This window comes from Perca fluviatilis, chromosome 11, assembly GCF_010015445.1.
Source record: "Perca fluviatilis chromosome 11, GENO_Pfluv_1.0, whole genome shotgun sequence".
Classification (NCBI taxonomy): Eukaryota; Metazoa; Chordata; class Actinopteri; order Perciformes; family Percidae; genus Perca; species Perca fluviatilis.
Window position 1 is genome coordinate 4020783 of NC_053122.1, and position 19438 is coordinate 4040220.

At 37.9% G+C, this 19438-nt stretch overlaps 1 protein-coding gene across 1 annotated transcript; it reads right to left on the minus strand.

The window, feature by feature from the left end:
• Window positions 1-384: 384 nt before the first annotated feature.
• Window positions 385-6804, minus strand: cldn15la (claudin 15-like a). The gene is made up of 5 exons (XM_039814702.1): window positions 6378-6804; window positions 2732-2896; window positions 2188-2269; window positions 796-909; window positions 385-689 (listed from the first exon to the last, which is right to left on the minus strand). Exons 1-5 carry the CDS (start codon window positions 6592-6594, stop codon window positions 608-610), a joined length of 660 nt encoding a protein of 219 aa, XP_039670636.1. The 5' UTR covers window positions 6595-6804; the 3' UTR covers window positions 385-607.
• Window positions 6805-19438: the final 12634 nt, after the last annotated feature.

The window sequence follows — 19438 nt, forward strand, 5'->3', positions numbered from 1 at the left end:
AAACTTTTCTTTCGTTTAGGTATGAGGACAGGTATGAGGTTTATTTATGTTTTTGTTAACAATTCATAAGGATATGCACAATGGTGTCAAGACTCACAAATGTGTATATTAAACAAAAAAGAATCACAACATAAAATGTGAATGAAATATGTTTTACCAACATGTATGCACGACTTTTAAACCTTTAGAAAACAAAACCAAAAGCCTAATTTATTATGTAACACAAACTTTATTCTGATAATAATAAACACCAAACAGAATTACACAATCATTAACAACCATCTAGTCTATATATTTATCCTTAAGATTTAGGTTTCCACGTCAAAAACTCTTTAAAAAAATAAGCTAATATTTCAAAAGGACAGAAAAAGAACTACATGTCCATACGTTATGAGGCATTTATCAGCAGACATGGTGTGTTTACAGTAATTATCACATTGTGGGAGCTGTCCTCCCATCTGGGGACAAACAGCTGCTCTCCTAAAAAAAAGACTTAGTTTTAGGGTCTCAACTTTGTTACGTCAGTTTACATGAATCAGGTTAAAGTTAGGGGCGTCGGGAAGTGAAGGTAAGCCCGTACAATGTCCTTAAAGTTGTTGATGTGTCTTTAGACGTAAGCTCTGGCTGAATCTGGATCAGACTTGTTTGTAGCCGTGTAAACCTTCTGTGGTTTGTTTCCATAAAAACCGCTGCGAAACAAGATAGAGAGACACAAAGTCAAACTCAAACTGAGCGATAAAGTCACTGAAATTAAAGGGATCCTTTTTGAAAGAAGGATTAACAAAAAGCACTTACGCTTTCTTGCCTCCAGCTGTTGCTCTCTTACAGGCGGTGCAGAGGAAAGCTCCACCCAGTATAGCCAGAGAGGCTCCGCCCCATCCAATGTAGAGACCAGTACTCAGCTCGAACCTGCAAACACAGAACTCAGAGTTAACAATATGCAACAGGGTGTTCTCATGAAGCATTCGTATACATAGCTACGAAAGGTGAAGCACTGTAATTGGAATGTATTCCACGTATTAATCACTGTCAGCAGCACATTGACTGCTGCTGTATAAGAGTGTGAAGATCCTCGTAGGGAGGTGGTCGGGGGGGAAACAGGTGTTCATGTCCCAGGAGTACTACTTAAGGGGGCTGGTGTATTAACCCAAACCACAATCTTTTTTCTAATCTTAACTAGTCGTTTTGGTGTCTAAACTGTCTTTCACTGCATGACCGTCCCCTCACAGTGCTCTGTACCTGGCTCACAATCTGCTAAACTAAACTTTCATGTGACCAGGGGATGTTTAGCTCCTAAAACACAGGGCTTTCATGTCCTCAAGAAGTTAAGGAGAAAACACACGATTTTCACCCAGGAAACAGGTGTTCATGTCCTGAAGAAGTTAAGGAGAAAACACACGATTTTCACCCAGGAAACAGGTGTTCATGTCCTGAAGAAGTTAAGGAGAAAACACAAGACTTTCACCTGGGAAATGGGTGTTCATGTCCCGGGAGTACTACTTAAGGGGGCCGGTGTTTTAACCCAAACCACAATCTTTTTTTAATCTTAACTAGTTGTTTTGGTACCTAAACTGTCTTTCGCTGCATGATGGTCAACTTTTCTCGACTAAACTCAACTGTAACAGCCACTGAAAGGACCGTCCCCTCATGGTGCTCTGTACCTGGCTCACAGTCTGCTAAACTAAACTGTCATGTGACCAGCAGGCGGTTGCCTTAATTTCTTAGGATATCATACGAATTGTGCGTATGTTTTCGTAAGATATCTTTCCCATTCATCAGAATGTGTTGACACATGACAAGAGCTTGCTTTACCGTTCCACAGAGTGCATAAACAGTACTTCCTATTTCCTGTTCAGGGAATGTCAGTTAAGGGAACTTCCCTCGATAAAATTCCTCTTTCCCCGATCGAAACACCCTGTAACATCACCAACACAGAGATCACTTCCTCTGTGTGTTACCCAAGTAAACGCACAGACACGCGGGACAAGAACGGGAGATGAACCTTGGTCTCCTGGGTGAAAGTCCTGTGTTGTGTACGATAAAGGATAATTTTTGCGATATCTGCGATATTGATATCTGACGATGAGAGCCACTGACCATGCGTCAGTATTTGACGGGTTGTAGAGTGAGAACGGGTTGACCTCTTGCCCATCACTTTGTATAGATGTGTGTTTGGGTTTAACTTACTTCACACCTCCGAAGAACGGGTTGTGGAAGTCCTGCACGACTCTGTAGGCATACCAGGAACATGCGATCATGCAGCACAAACCTGCAAGATACAAACAAAACATGAACACAAATCATTTCAGTAGTTTTCTTCTTTAATCTGTGATGATGGCTCCCTCTCTATGCTGACGATGCTGCCATATTTTCTGTTACATATCTTTGTGTCAGTGGTAAATGTTTTTTTATCTGCTACCTTTTTAATTTGCTGAAACATAGTTTTATGTATCATCTCCAAGTAAGTAGATATTAACTTTTTTGTTTTGTGTTTACGGTTATCCATATTTATTTATTCCCCCTTGTTTATTTTATAAATGTTTCTGTATTTGTTGTATTTGTTTCAAATTTGTATTTCTGTTTTTAATGTTTCTGATTTCGAACTTCGCTTCGTGCCTGCCTGCCATAAAATGTTTTAAGATTTTGTTATGCAAATCTAATTGAGCTATGCCTCTATCACATATGCACATGAAGGTAAAACTTCAGGTCATTACTCAAGCTGCAGACTCACCGGCGAGCATGCTCAGGATTCCTCCTGTGACACAGACCTTGGCCTTGGTTTGGTCGGTGGCCGAGCCAATCTTGATGCACTTCAACCCGAGCATAGACACGACCATGGAGGCAAGGCCGAGCAGCAGAGAGATGATCATCAGAGCCCGACATGCCTGAATGTGAGCTGCAGAGATGGAAAGTTACAGTATCTTTACATCCTGAACACTTTCAACAAGACTTCAAAAAATTTGTTTTTATAAAGTCTCTGCTGCTTGGTTCATGGACAAATATAAAAAATGTGCAAACTGCTACTTAAAACATTACTATCAAAATTGAAAACCTAAAAACAAAAAACTGACCGGATGGAAAATACATCTTTAAAATTATAATGTCACAAAATTTTGAGAACAAGTAGTTGACACAATTCATAGAGTAGCTGCATCATTTCCAAAATAAAAGGACAGGCGAATTTACAAAAAGATTGGGAGGCTTTGCTGCAGCTAAACCTGTGCAAATTTAGACATAAAGAAACCGTGCAATTCTCAAAGCACCTGAAAAGAGTAAAATTCTGCCAAGCAAAAAGCGTCTCGGTGCCCCTCTGCTTTTGCATGTATATAAATACCTCATTTATTTTTGTTTGCAAACATTTGGTGCAAAGTTGTCCCCTTTCTATGCAAAAGTCTAGGGCTGCAATTTTCATCATGGATTAATTTGTGGATTGTTTTCTGGATGAATGGATTAGTTGTTTGGTCTCTAAAATGTTGAAAAATGTGGATCAGTGTTTCCCAAAGCCCAAGATGACATCCTCAAATGTCTTGTTTTGTCCACAACTCAAAGATATTCAGTTTAAAGTCAACATTTACAAAGATCAGTGCTAACAGCCGCTTTAAGCCACACACCAAAATGATCAGCGTCTTCAGAGAGTTGATGGAAATGAAGCAGATTTATAATGAGACACAAAATAACACCCCAAATCGCAGAAAAAGTGTTTTTTTTTCATAATATGGGCACTTTAAAACACATTTTTAAACTGTTATCTTGTTTCAAATCTCATCTCACTGCTCACATTTCTGTCATAAAGTGTTTTGAATCTCTAAAGTTGCCTTAACCCTTGGGCCACGTTCAAAACAGTTTGCACCGTGTTACTACGGTTTTCTGTTTGAACGGCATGCAATGGCATTGACATATGTTTTCTCTCGTTTGGTGGGTGTGTCTCTCGTTTATTGGCTGTGTCCCAGGTGATACCCATTCAGCAGAGACGTGTATGCAAACTTGTGGTAGTAAAAAGACAGCGCACCTGCGCACACAACAGGGTGTTCAATGCACACCCGTTTCAGTTTTAAAAAAACTTGTGTTTTCTTCCCGTCGACCATGACCTTGTCGTCCTTCTGGGTAAACATTTTAAATTAACTTTTTCGATGCGACGATTTTTCTTTTGACGTGTTTAAAAAACAAAAACAATTTGGTGATTTATATGCACGACTAACACCATCCATGTTATGTGTGGGCAATTTGGTTGAAAGAAACCCATATTTCTGATACACAACAACCACAACCCTTGCTATAAAGAAATGAATCCATTAAAAAAGAAAAAGAAAAGGAGGAACTGGAAGTAACATTATATGTGTGAGTTTTACAGCAGCTGTACTTTAGTCATTAATAATTAACAAAATGACCTCTAATGATCATAAAAACCTGCCGCACCTCTTTATGGTCCACACACAGTTTCAGAGAAACAGAAAACTGGGAAATGAACAATGAATCATACAACTTTATCATCAGGAATATTAAAGATGTGTCTCTTCTCCTGTGCATCAAATCAAAATTCTTTTCTTTTCTAAGTTAAACTGTCTCAGGGAAGGTTTTTTTCCAGTTTATGAACCCAACTTTAAACCTCTTTCTCTTCTGTCTGTGGCTCCATTTTCCCAAACTTCTTTTGCTCAAACTCACACAACTGTAGTTTCAGTTATCACAGAGATCCAAAAAAGGTAAAATACCAAACATGGGCAGATGTTAAAGGGACATGTGTCTGAAATGTTGTACAAGACATCCAGGATATTTGAATTTGATGTGGGGAAAAACATGGAGTGTTGTTTTTAATAATGAGAAAATATGTGTTCAAAAATAGATGTAAGTAGATCTAACCGGAGTGAGGATAGATTCAACCGAAAAAAAAGCCAAACTTTAATTGAAATTAAAGCCAATTTCTATTTGATTGTGAAAGGCATTTCCTACCATTTTATCATCTGTAGTTTTTAACAAACAAACAATGAAATAGTGCAAAACCACCCTCCTTTTTCCCATCATCCTTTCAGAAAACAATAGTTCTCTCTTTAACCTTTCACTTTACATTTCTATTTTATTAATCAAGTTCATCGCTTGATTTGGATGGAAAAAGAGAAATGTTTGCACTTTACATAGCTTTGTTCTTGTCAGGCTGGGAAAAAACAACTTAATTAAGTCTAGAAAGGATCTTGGTTTGGCTTAAAGTCAGACATTACTTTCCTTCTGGTTATGTGACGCAGTGCATGACATAGCTCTGTATAGTAAAATAAAAATAAAAATGCCGTTTAAACTTTGCTTTACTTTGCTGCTTGATTGTGGTGAGCGTTATCCTCCATTTTATTGTCAGTGAAGTGGACGACGAGGCTCAAAATGGCGCCCCAAAGACAATCTTCCATGACAGGTCTTGGTAGGAGAAACAATGTAGTGTTGAATTAACTTAACTAAATCAAGTTGTGGATGAAGTTTTTTCCCCTCTATCTAGAAACTGATCTTCATTCTGTTTCAGGCGGGAAACGTATGGCTGTAAAACCAACCAAGCTTTGGACGAATATATCTGAAATGGCGCCACATGGCAGGTTGACCTATTTACTGTGCAACGGCTCCAACAAGCTTTTAAAATAAATGTACAAAAGTTAACTTTTATGAGCGTTAGAAGCTCCACGGATCAGCAAGTGAGGCTCAAACATTGGGCGTTAATTTCATCTTTTAAAACATGAAACCTCTGAGATTTCCTTCAGATTTCCTTTAGCAGCTTTATGACCTCATTTATACGAGGAAGATACATCTTCTTCACTTCGCTGAGTCACTCTTAATCAGACTTAAAATGTATTTGTGTCACCAAAAAGTAAAGGAAATGTATTATTAATTTTATTTTTAATCAGTTCGTTCAAAGAATCCTTTCTAAACAAGTTGCAGAAGTCATTTAATTTAAAACGTTTAGGCAGCCCCAGTGGGGAACGTCACTTTTGAAATCTAGAAAAGTTTTTAAAGTTAATCTGTTTTGCTTTAATTGGCCCTTATATCTTGTTTTGTTTGATTTCTTTCAACAATAACATTTTCCATATTTAAGTGATATGAAAGACTCGAGAAGCAAAAACCAAAAAGCATTGAGTATTTTTGATTTGCACAGCTATTTTTGCATTAATATATTATTCTTTCCTATTATATCATTATAATCACAATGTGTACAGCCTTTCCTTGCATTTGATCTGTATATAAACAAAAATTCATTCATTTCCATATTGTGTGTCTGAAAATTGCAAATTCAAAATGTTTTAAATTTGAATTTGTGGTCTCTGTACTCAAACATGTATCCCATATTTACACTATTTCAGAATACAAAAGCCTTGAATCTCATTGGGTGGGTTAGGGTCTCTTACCGGGGAGGGCCAGCATCGACTCAAAGTCTCTACACTCAGCAATGCCGGCGCTGTTCTCGGCGCAGGAGTGCCACAAGTTCTCAAACTGCCTCTGGGAGATGATGACACTGCCGGACACGGTGGAAAGCTTCCAGTAGTCGTTGGCCAGCGCAGAACCGGTGACCAGCCAGCTGATTATACACATGAGGAACCCGGTCGCTTCCACAGCCGTCGACATGGTGGCAACGTTTCCAGAGAGACACCCAGAAGAAATCCAACAAATCTATAAACAAGGAGCCGTCTAAAAAGTGGCAGGAATGGTGGGATCACAAGGTCTTTTCTGTCCTAATTCAGAGCCTCGGTGGGTGAAGTCAGAGTCAGGATAGGTTGTTGGAGGCTCTGGTCTCTCTCCGTCAGTTTTTTCTTGTTAATGTGATGTCTGTAGATATAACTGGAGAACTTTACCCTCTCAGGGGCCATAAACTGCTGGGAGCCGCTCCCTGTAGTTCCCCTCCTGCCTCCCACTCAGTATTGATCATGACAATGATGATTATGGCAGTGAGTCTTTCTGCCACACCTGAAATAACCTTGAAACCATCCACAATTGTTTGTGTTGGTGTCCTGCGGGAGTCACACACAGAGCTACAATCCAATTCAGTTTTATTTATAGTGTCAAATCATAACAGAAGTTATCTCAGGACACATTACAGATAGTATAGGTCTAGACCACACTCTATAGTTTACAGAGACCCAACAATATCCCCCAAGAGCGAGCATTTGGTGTGATAGTGGTGAGGAAGAACTGCCTTTAGGCAGAAACCTCAGACAGAACCAGACTCTTGGTGGGCGGCAATCTGACACTGCCCGTTGAGCGAAACAGAGAGAGAGAAAAATATGACTCATAATAATTATAGCAGTAGATATAATGGAATCACATGATGAACAGTGGCAATTAAAGGAACAGTAAAGCTAGTAGAACTGACTACTAGCAGTCCGAATGGCTCAAAGAACGTACTTCTTCTCTTCAGTTGACAACTGTTTCGACGCATTGCCAGACCTATCTCCACAGCGCTGTGGAGTAAAGGTCTGGCTACACCACAGATGCACAGGGAAAAAACAAACCCCGTTCTGGGTTGTTTGCATTTCTTTAAACCAATTGCAGTCATCTTGGAGGGTGCTAAGCTCCGGATGCACTGCGCAAAAGAAAACACCACATATTAGAATATTAAATGAAGGTAACTGTCTTGTTGCACCATCTTCTTCACAACTTGACATTGTAGCTCGCTAGCTCAGAGTTTGTTGTTGTTTCCCGAAGCGAAGGGAGTTTGACAACGGCAACACAGAGATGTTACTGGTTAGTTACCATAGTGATTCTGGTGTATTTGAGGTGGTGAATAGGGCTTTTCTAGGTGGTTGATAAGCGGTTGCCGTTACTTGTTGCTAGGTACTTTGGAATGATATCAAATACCATAAAAAAATTATTGCACATACAATTAAATCAGGGGCAGATCCATAAATTGTAAACATACCTACGGGATTCAATTTCTGGCAGCTATATGGACTCTTTTGAGATAAAAGACTAAAACAATCTATAAATCATTTGGGAACGGATAATTTGATGAAAAAAACAATGCCCTAACAATAACACTAAGGCCCCTATTTTAACGATCTAAACGCATGGCGTGAAGCACATGGCGCAGGTGTGTTTAGGGCGTGTCCAAATCCACTTTTGCTAGTTTGACGGCAGAAAAAAGGGTCCGTGCGCCAAGCGCATGGTTCAAAAGTGTTGTACTTAGTGTCTTCATTAATTCATAGGTGTGTTTTGGGCATAACATGCAATAAACCAATCAGAGATCATCTCCCATTCCCTTTAAAAGCCAGGCGCGTTTGGACCTTGGTGCATTGCTATTATGATGGCGGATTTGCACCGTAATATTTTTATTAATAATATTCTGTATGTGTGTGTGCTGCTGTGCGTCTCTGTGTGTGTAACAAGCATAGTGTGCGCGTGCTGTGCACGAGCCTAGGAGCATTTTACTAATTTGCTGTTAAAATAACAATGACTTTGGGATCACTTCCCGCTGCCTCAAGATAGCAATACGCCCAGAATGCACCTGAACACACCTCCCTGTAACATCAGCACGCCCATGGGCCACAGATGGGCGCAAGTGCATTTGCTATTTAAACGACGCGGGTGCTGGACGGGAAACTGACAATTGTGTCATTTTTAAACTAGCAAAGACACTTGCGCCAGGCTTTCAGTCGGGCTTTCAGTCGGGCTTTCAGTCGGGCTTTGCGCCGCGTTGTGCTGGGTGCAAGATAGGGCCCTAACTGTTCTCCATCTGTCTTCATCATTCTGAAACAAAAACACATTAAGTGTTGCCCTTTAAAAAGAGGGTTAAAAATGTTGCATAAATTAAGTAGGGTATGAGTCTTGCGTAAACAGAATTAACAATCCTGAAACCTATTATTGTTATAGTTCACAGAATGAATGTTTAGCTGACAAATATGCTACATTTGAATACTAATCTGTAAACTGTAAATCAAATATCCCCAACAGAACATTTCCTCAATTATATTAGATTTTATAGGGAGTAGCGTAGCATAGACCTTAAAGATTTGGGATTTTGAGAAAACATTTGGGGCTTTGGAAGCCACCCCCTCGCTCCGCTCCTGAAATAAATTACAGCTGAAAAGATTCAAATTAGCTAAAATAGAAACTGAAAAAACCAGCAGCAGTTATTTCTCTGAATCTGAGGTAAACATGTATTGCAGTGAAGTAACAACATCTGCTCAACATCAGTTTCAGCATTTCTTTTATTCTGGTTTTAATCTGTAACTGAATCAGTGCTACTGCTTTGTCCATATTGTATATATTTAATGCTGGTCTCTAGACTTTATCCTTGCACTATTGGACTTATTTGCACTACCACCGTGACACATATGACTCTCATAGAACACCTTACCATGCAGACTGAATCACAGGGTCAGTCACTGCAAGCGTCTCATGCTTATACATCCCTCAGTACATTCATGTGGATTTTTTATTTAGTATATTTTCTTTTATTGTCCATATTCTTCATGTGGATTTGTTATTTCATCATCCTGTTTATGATGTATGTGTATGTTGTCTGTGATGTCTTTAAGCTACTGGGATCTTGAATTTCCCCTTGAGGATCAATAAATTATCTATCTATCTATCTATCTATCTATCTATCTATCTATCTATCTATCTATCTATCTATCTATCTATCTATCTATCTATCAAAACGTTTCTCACTCTGCTACAAACTGAAGTTTACCGTTCACATCGTCCCTCCGGTGAACAACTTGTTTATAAAGGAGAAGTCAGTTTCTATCAGCAGGAAGTTAAAGGACAATAAAAAATGTTATGTCCAAATAAGGAGCTCCAGGCGCTTCCCTGCTGTCAGGCCGATGAGTCAAATGAATAACGAGCCAGTGATAGTAATGACATAACTTCTTTGTCACTTTATAAGACCTGAAACTGTTATGAATAGATAAATTGTGGAAAATATGATACATTTAAGTTATTTTAACACCATGTACCCACTGTTTATTTTGTCTTCTTGTAAAATTGATTTGACTTAAAAGGTAACTTCAGTTTTTTTATTCCTGGACCCTCTTTGTCTAAGTGACTGATGGGAACAACAATCTTTGAAATTGGTCCAGTGTCGAGCGAGATCGTGAAACAAGCTGCAATGTAACATTAAAAAAAATAAGATCCTTTATGTTTAACATAAAACTGTGAAAAATCAACATCACCAAACCCACCAAACTCCATGTAAATAATCAGGACTTTTATCATCGTAAAACACACTTCATTCAAAGTGGTCAGAAACTAAATAAAACTATCAAAAGCCGTCTTGGTTCATCTTTCCACTGTTCCAACAATCACCACTCTGGTTTGGTTGAAATAAACCCTTAATTCACCCATTTACATATATGTAAATATACTGGCTCTATACACGCTAAAAGTCCTGATTATTTACATGGAGTCTGGTGTAGTTTGGTGATGGGGATTTCGGGGCTGTTTCATGTTAAACTAAAAGGATCTTACTCTTTAACTAAAAGGTCTATCTCTGTAGGGATCCATCCCATAATGTTGTCAGAGTCTGTCAGCGGCAACAACAGAACTTTTAGTAGACGCTAACTGACGCTGATCATTTGTCTTGTAGGGTTACATTACAGCTCGCTTAACACTTGCTGGTTACAGCGTTCTCGCTCAATACTGGACTAATTTCAAAGATTTTTGTTCATGTTTGTCACCAATTAAACACCAATGCAGTAAAAATAGAGTCCAGGTTGAAAAAAAAAAAAAAAAAACTACATTACCCTTTAATGGAAAAGTAAAATTTGCTTGAACTCGTGTGAACATATTTTAAAATGTTTTGATGTGTGTAGTTAGAATGAATGAACATATGAGATTATGTTTTGGCAGGCGGATGGTTTTCAGGCTAAAACAAAGACAGAAATAAAGCAGACGGTTAGTTTGCAGGTTGCGTGAGTTGTTGTGTTTTATGGCTTTATGGTCGCTAACAGTTAATGTTTGATCATCATGAGAGTCCAAAGTCTGACACTTCACACCCAATCTGTCTGTCCACAGATACACAGAAACATTAGTATTATTATCAGACTGGACACAATTCTGGGAAAGAAAATACACTACTTCTACTTCTTCTAAACTTGACTTCTTCTAAACTTGTCTAACTTTCTTTACAACAAATAAATAAAGCACATGCTTTTGCAGTTGAAGAAGAAATCCACCTTGAATGGATTTTATATTGATACGTGAGAAAACCCCCCTTCTTATTATCAGTTGTTTTATGATTGTTCAGTATTTGTTGCTCACAAGAAACTCTCGATCTAAAGCAACACATTCTCATGAACCCACTTTCACATGACAGTTAAATTTAGCAGAGAAAAGGTGACTGTGAGCCGGGTGCAGGGCACCGTAAGGGGACGGTCGTTTCAGCGGCTGTTGCCAGGGCCAGAGCTAGATGCTGTAAACATTCGGGTCTCAGAGCACAAACCTATTACCCTGGAAAGTTCTCGCAAGAGCACAGTTGTAATTTTCTCAGCGAGTCACTATGGCATTGAGTAATGATGCTCATTAACTATGCCCTGGTAGCCGAGCTGCACCAATCACATCATTGCATCTGATATGGGCGGGCCAGAGGCGAGCTAAACAGATGACGACACTTTAATCTACCAGTTAGCTGTGCTGGTTGCTAAGTGTATCGGGCTCTGGATACGTCATTCTGTGTATTGTTGTGATTGGTCGTAGTGTTATCCAATTGCGTGCAGTGAGATTTTCAAATGCATGCTTGGTGCCGTCCCTCGAGTTGGGCCATTTTCATTACTCGATGCCAGACCCTTAATCTTTTGGATTTGTGTCTGGATTTCCAGGCTACAAACCTATACCTATAACCTGAAAGCATGCTCTATTTATGTTCCATTTAGTTCATGGATTTTGGTGAATGTGGGCATTAAATGTATTTTGTGAGAAAGCAATGAAAATGATTCACAGTTTGGTCCACATAGATTTCTGTTTAGCTGATAGTGTTAAGACATTTCACAATGTGACTTCAGTTTTGACCACTGTAAAAGTTACAGTGGAGTATCAGTACTTTACTGCAGTAAAGGATCAGAATACTTTCTCCAACACTGCATACAAGAAACAACAAAAAAGAGACAAGAAAAACACAAATGAAGAAACACAAGATGTGTAGTTTGAAGCAGTGAGTCTCTGCAGCCACCAGAGGGCAGCAGTGTCAACGTAACAACAGGAGGAGCACAGAGGTGATCATCATTTTATTGGTTATTATAAGGATCCCCATTAGCTGTCACCTAGACAACCAGCTAGTCTTCCTGAACACAATAATTCAGACGATATTAAAACATTTTATGACAGATACAGGAAAAGAAAAAGTAAAGAAACATAACAAACTCTAACAAGTATAAAACAAAGTACTTTTTATATTTAGATAAATCATTAAGAACAGGTTCTTATTTACAATGGTGGCCTGACAAGAGGCTAAGCCCCTTAGTGAAAGGGACAGAGGGCTAGAACATGAATACATTAGACATACATACAGTTTAAGGTTAGTTTAAGGAAAGAACCCCCCAAAAAATTATCTGAAAAATTAAATGATATTACACAACATAACACAGGGGTTAAGAGTTAACATAGGTAGCTCACAAAGACAAACAAATATTCATTACAACAAAATAAAAGAAGAAAAGAAAAATATGGCAAATGTATTCAAAATTACATGAGGAAAATCTAAAATGTGTTAACATGTCTTCTTTCAGATTAGTGGAAAGAAAACATTTATTTTACTACACTTTGTTTATTTGTGTCTGTAGATTTCTCCTAAATCTACCAAAAGATAATTCAGAAATTTCTGAAAACGTGTAATACAAATATTAATGATCTAAATGAAGTAATCAAATGGGGAAATTTCATGGTGATATCTATTAGTTACATTATTGAACCCATTCACCAGCAGAGTCTCCCCTTAAGATGAAATGAACCTGTACGGTTGGTTATGTAAATTATGATTGTGTTTTCAAAAGCTTGAGTTACCGCGGTGCACCGATAGGTCTTCGTATCCGCTGAGCGGGACGTACTACGTCACTTCCGGAGTTTTCCGTCTGCTGCAGGAAAGGAAGTGGTGATTCACTGTCAACAGTTTTTTATGATTTCTAATAACCACTGAGAACAGATTCATATCTGCTGCTGCTGTAAACACTCAGGAACTCCTCTTCCTCTCTGCAGCTGTGTGTCTTTTCTCTTGTGGTCTGGAAGCCTTTTTTTCCACTGAGCCCTCTACCCACACACAGTTTAACTGAGCCCAGAGAGCAACAATGATGACCCACCTGGAGGTCACGTCCATGGACTTTATTTATGGGGATTTTAGCCATCAAAGGTGAACTTTACAGTTTACACTTGGATTTGATGAAAGTCCTCATACAAACATGACAACTCACATGAGTGTTTTCTGATCTGATGTCTCAGTGGTTAATGTCTGCAATGCAAATAAGGCATCTTCTTATTAAATGTGTGCTTTTTTGCATACAAACAAAATTTTACAAGTCAGACTCTGAATGATATCTGAATAAAGACCAGTGTAAAGAAATTCTGACAATAAATAGGAATGAAAGTGTGTAGTTTGGTTTATGTAAGTGCTACTGAAGTGGAGATTTCTGGCTCAGCGAATGAGAACAAAACCTTTAAAGATATGGATTATAAAATTAATACATTTTAAAGACTCTACAGGTAAATAAGTGTTCATATTTTAACTAACAGATATCAACATGAAACTTCCCCAGTTGATTACCTACATTAAGACAATTAGTTTTTGTATTACAAGTTTTATGAAATTGAATGTTTTAATATGCAAACAAGGCATTATCTAACGTTAACTTTTGCTGAATTTAGGAGAAATCTACAGGCACAAATAAACACAGTGTAGTAATATAAATGTTGTCTATCTGCTAGTCCTAAATAAGACATGTTATTGTAGATAAATAGCCCAAAATCCAGTTGTAGCTTAAAAGTAGCTTGCTCTTCTGTTTGTTCATGTGTGTAAATAACAGAATCATCATTTTAGAATTTTTTTTATTGTTAGAGATAATTAATAAGCCAGTTAAACATTTCTGTTGGACATGTCCTGTGTGCCATATACCACATAACCCCAGAACATTTTAAAGCCTAATTTGTAGGTATTTTTCAGGTATTATATTATATAGGCCTATTTTTAAAGAATTGTTTGATTAACAAATACCTGTGCCCTATATACCTTATGACCCCAGGTATTACCGAGCAACTCATCATAAAAGATTTGTCCTCGAGAAGACCCACACCTACTGATTTGTATACAATTGGTTAAATATATTTGTTAACTTTGGTTAGCTGTCCAATGACAAAGGTTGATTCTGATTCTAATTATTTAAATGAAACAACCTTTTATTTATGTTCATTAAATAAAAGGATTTCATTCATTAAGAATGTAATACTGAAAAAAATTGACAAAGCTACCACAGTCTGCATAATGTATTAAAGAGAAAACACAAGAACAGAAAAATACTATGAACTATGAAATATCTACCAGACAGCTGACTATACAAATTATCTATCATTATAAAAGTCACAATTAAAAGTAGAAATAAACTAAAGTATCTAAAAACACCACAGAATTTAAACTTAGTAACTGCTAAGATATATATGTATTCATATGGTTCAGATGACAACTACAACAAGTCATAATTTATATTTTGTGAATAGTGATTAAAGTGATAAATGAGATGAATTGATGAGATTTGATGGCGAGAAAAGGCGAGTAGAAAACAGTCAGTCAGCATGTGTGCAGCTGGTGGACGGTCCCTTGTTTCTGAGGATCATCAGCAGAGAAAGTCCACAGCAGTACACCAGACTCTTCACTATCAGCTGTGTGTACAGCAGACAGAACAACTTCACCCTGCACTGGGACTGGAAGGACACTGAGACACACACACACACACACACACACACACACACACACACACACACCAGTTTCAGTATGTTCTATTATATACATTTCATCAGAACATCTTCAGATCTTCATCAGTATAACTTGGACATTTCCAGACGGGACAACCAGCTTCACATAAAGACGGGGGTCCGCTACAATTTACATGAAAGCTCAAAGGCCCCTAATAAAAACAAACAAGTCAAATCTCTACCAAGCTTTAACATTGTTATTGAAGGAGAGTCAGCAGGTGATCTTACAGTCAGCTTCCTCCAGAGCTAGCTGGTCTGGTGGATCTCTCTCTGGAGGACAGGAGGCTGCTGGAGCTGGAACCTCTGAAACAGAAAAGCAGTGAAATGTTTGGAGTTGCAGTGACAAATGTCAGTCATCTCCTCCTCTGCTCTCTTTGACAGCATCTCCACATGAAGCTGAATCACTGCTGAACACAGTCACCAAGCCTTCATCACTGTCAGCTCTGTGCGTTGCTATGGTTGTTGTACAAAAAGCAAAGGTTTGCAAGGCTACTGTAGAGATGCCGATGTTTTGGAGAAGCTGGTTGAAGGAATGAAAGAGGGAGGCTGTGATCACATAATCCAACAAGTCCACCACCGCTGGAACAAAAATCCTATTTTGCACGGCTGCATGCAAACAGGAATATTAGTGGAATATTGTCTTTTTCAGAATGAGAGATAAAACCGAGTTATTAAGTGCATTTAAACGTAGTCAGTACTGAACGCACCTTCATTACCTTGTTCTGTTTGGGCCTCCACTGTCCCCCCCTCATGTAGGACATCACAGCGGTATTTATATGTGCTGTTCTCTTGCTGATGGATCAGCAAGATGGAGGCGGTGTGTCCTGACTCTCTGATCTCCAGCTGCTCTCCCTCATCAGAGGGCAGCTCCTCCAGAGGACCATTCTCATTTCGTCTTTTCCAGGAGAACTGGACCAGAGGAGGAAACATGGCTGAGGCCAGACACAGCAGGGAGCTCTTCCCCTCCAGGTGGGCTCTGGATGCTGCTGGGTACACGCTCACCACGGGCTTCACTACCGGCTCATCTGAAGTTTGACAGCAGCAACAAGCAGCACAGACACACATTCACACAGTCACCAGCAGCTTCCAGCACTGCATTCAGTCTGATCCTGGAAACTACATGGACTCTGATCACTAAACTACTCATCAATACAGCACAAAGTTCACTACATATACTGGATTCACCTTCATATGGAACACACACATCATCTCATGTCAGCACGGGTTATATGGGGACTAAAGACAAACATGGACTAATGCACAATGCTCTTCACTATAATTATTATTACTAACATAATATAGTGATGACATTTTCCTTCATATAATGGACAGTTTCTTTCTATATTATAATAAATAACATTTACTTTCACATTTAATACTTGAGCAATTTTGAATTATTACAATCTATATAACATATTTTAATATATATTGAAACTACAAAATTCATAAAAAATGTCATATAATTTTTAACAACAATATTCACGTTAATACATAACTACAACAAAATGTTCAACAATAAGTGTTGCCCCATGGCCTGGGGCAAGTAAATATAACAAAAAAGATTTAAATAATTTATATTTTAAATATATGTGGTCAAAAACAAATAGAAATCACTGTCTCTCTGGTAAGTTAAGTAATTGTAATTAGATTTGATAGTTTTTTTTTTTTTTTTAATAACAGCCTCCACTTTCAGTATGAACTTTAACTCATCTATGACTCTGTTCATGATGTGTTTATACATTTTATATAAAGATCAAATATGACAATTTATTTGAGTCTTAGTCCTTATTTGGTAACCACTAATGAAAATCTATTTGTACAGGAGCCAATAAAGATTGACTTTGAAATCATTTTTACGTCAAAATATCTTAACATTAAACTGTGAATGATTTTTATTCAACAGATTCTCACTCCCATCTCATAAAATACAGACACTTGGTCAGATGCCTTTGGCGTTGTTATTGACGATAAAAGTCTCCTTTAGCGTCAGATCTAAACGTGCTTTATCTAAACATTCTGGGTCGGGACTATGCGGCCCATTATTGACGCAGTTAGGTTTAGGAAAAGATGGTGGGGGGGCTTACGTTTCCATGACACGCGGGACAAGAACGGGACGGTTGGGTTTAAAAAGCGTTAGGACGGCGGACCGGATCCCCGGTCTCCTGGGTGAAGGTCCTGTGTTGTTTGACCCATCCACCCCCAACCAACCTCCCTATGCAGATTTTGGGGCTTTCATACTACTCTCTACCGTAGTCTCTCTTAATGCTAAGTCATATTCAAGCTCCATGTAGCTGCTGCTCTCCCTGGAGCGCTCTACAAACACGCTGAAGGTGTTTTTAGCGTCTCTTCAGACGCTGACAGCCACTGTCCAAACCTCCTTATTTTACCAGTTCAGAGTGAGAACGGGTTGTTTTTATATTTCAAATTTAAATAAAAACTGCAATAAAATAAATGGACTATCTTAATCCCAAATTGTAAATTAACATATAATAATTATAAAATGTACCTTCACACAAAGGAAAAGTGTTGTAGAGTTAACTTACATATTAAAATAAATTACATATTTATCGTTTCATAAAATACAATTATCATTTTAATTACTACAATAGGCTACATATAACATATTTACCACCTTATATTTTACTCTAATTGCTTAAGCAACAAATCAATATATCAGTAATTTCATAGTTTTTTCACAACAATTTTACCGTTTATACACGATTACAAAAAAATTTCAGATTATGTTAATCATCAAATACTATTCATATTAAAAGTACGCTGCGATACACACACACACACACACATATATATGTTTGTGCTGTTATATATCATCGTGTATCTTATATTTAAATATATAAATTATGCATGAGTTATATTTATTGTAATATATTCAGTATCTCTGTGTTTTCATGTATAAATGTATCTTCCACTAAAAGACAAATGTACCATCATATAAAATACAATAACTTTTAAAAGGACTCATTAATTATTCTAAACAATATAATTAAAGTTATACTCTTTAAAAAATACATTTACTGACATATATTCGGTTATGTTTACCATCATATATTATCTTATTGCTGATTAACTGAGAGGATCAAATACTGTATGTTTCTAATATTTCATCAAACCTTTTCTATATAAATTAGTTTAATCTCCTCCAGCAATAAAGAATAACTGGAGTTGTGCAGTGAGATTTAAACATGTTTTCAGGAACTATGAACCTTTTTTATGTAACAATAGCTGGATGGCTGCAAGAATTCTCTTCTTATGATGAAAAAACTAACATGTGAAGCCTGAAGCAGCAGAAACTTATTAAAACACATTTTCAACTTCATCAATAAAACAACTGAAGGAAATAAATGCTTATTCTTACCTGTTACAATCAGTTTAGTTCCAGAGCCAAAGATGCTGTACCCTAGACCTGCCTCCCACAGTGAAACTGAGTGATACAAAAACCTGTCAGCTGTTCAATGTGTCTGCTGAGGTGAACCAGTCCAAATTATTAACCAGTATCATATTCCAGCTCCATGATGTGTTTCTCTAATGTTCATATTAACATGACTGTCTCTTCTTTTATGTCCTTTTTAGACCCACTAGCAGAGTGTCTCTGTGGATCGTTGGTTCAGACGTTCATGTTCCTCAGAGGATGAATCCTACTGACTTTGATAAGTTTTTATCCAGTAACATCATCAGCTCACATTTTTATTTTCTCCATTACTATAAATGTATAATGTCTGTGTGTTGCAATGTAGTTACTTACAACACACCCTTCAGGAAGGTCTCATCACACAACACCACAACCAAGGTATTCACCAAATCAGAACCACACTCTAGAGATCTACACACCTGACCGTTTGACGAGCCCCCAAATATGTTACGGCCACAGCAAACAAACAACTTAAATGTGACCGTCAACATATCGAATAACACCAAAGCTGAGGATTAGTTAAAGTAAATTAAGATGTATTCACTAATTAACTATTATTGATTAAACCAAAACTACGGGAGTCTGGAGGTCTGGCCAAAAAGAACAAAAGAAGGGAAGAAGCCTGAGCCAACCCACCAAGGGCTGTTAGACCCCCCCCTAAACTAAAAAGTAGTAATTAACTAACAGAAACAAAGCCGCGAAAACTAGACTACCAGACCTCCATCCTCAAAGCAAAGAAACCCAAAAGCAGAGAAGAGAAACCAACGGTGATCAGCTGCTTCAGTCTCAGAGACAGATTTCTGTCTCCCAGCCTCTCTTATATCCAGGGGAGGGGCCCCCCTCAATCAGAAATCAGGAACACCTGAGATGAACAGAGGAAAAAGAGAGCAGGGAGGGGAGCGCCTAACATCCATTACTATACATTTATAATGTCTGTGTGTTGTAATGTAGTCTTGTTGTTATCTGAAGTAGAAAGAGTTGTGATCCTCCTACTTTTTAAATAATTGCTGAACTTAAGGTCAGAAATATTAAAGCTGAAATTAACGTTATTGGATGAAAAGGTTTGTTGCAATTTAATCATTCATTTAA

Bases quoted from the DNA above. Each gene is read 5' to 3' on its own strand.
- cldn15la (XM_039814702.1), bottom strand. From the start codon at position 6,594: ATGTCGACGGCTGTGGAAGCGACCGGGTTCCTCATGTGTATAATCAGC. The intron at 910-2,187 runs GTAAGTTAAACC...CTGTGTTTGCAG, and splicing joins CCGTTCTTCGGAGGTGTGAA to GTTCGAGCTGAGTACTGGTC. The intron at 690-795 runs GTAAGTGCTTTT...CTTGTTTCGCAG, and splicing joins ACAGCTGGAGGCAAGAAAGC to CGGTTTTTATGGAAACAAAC.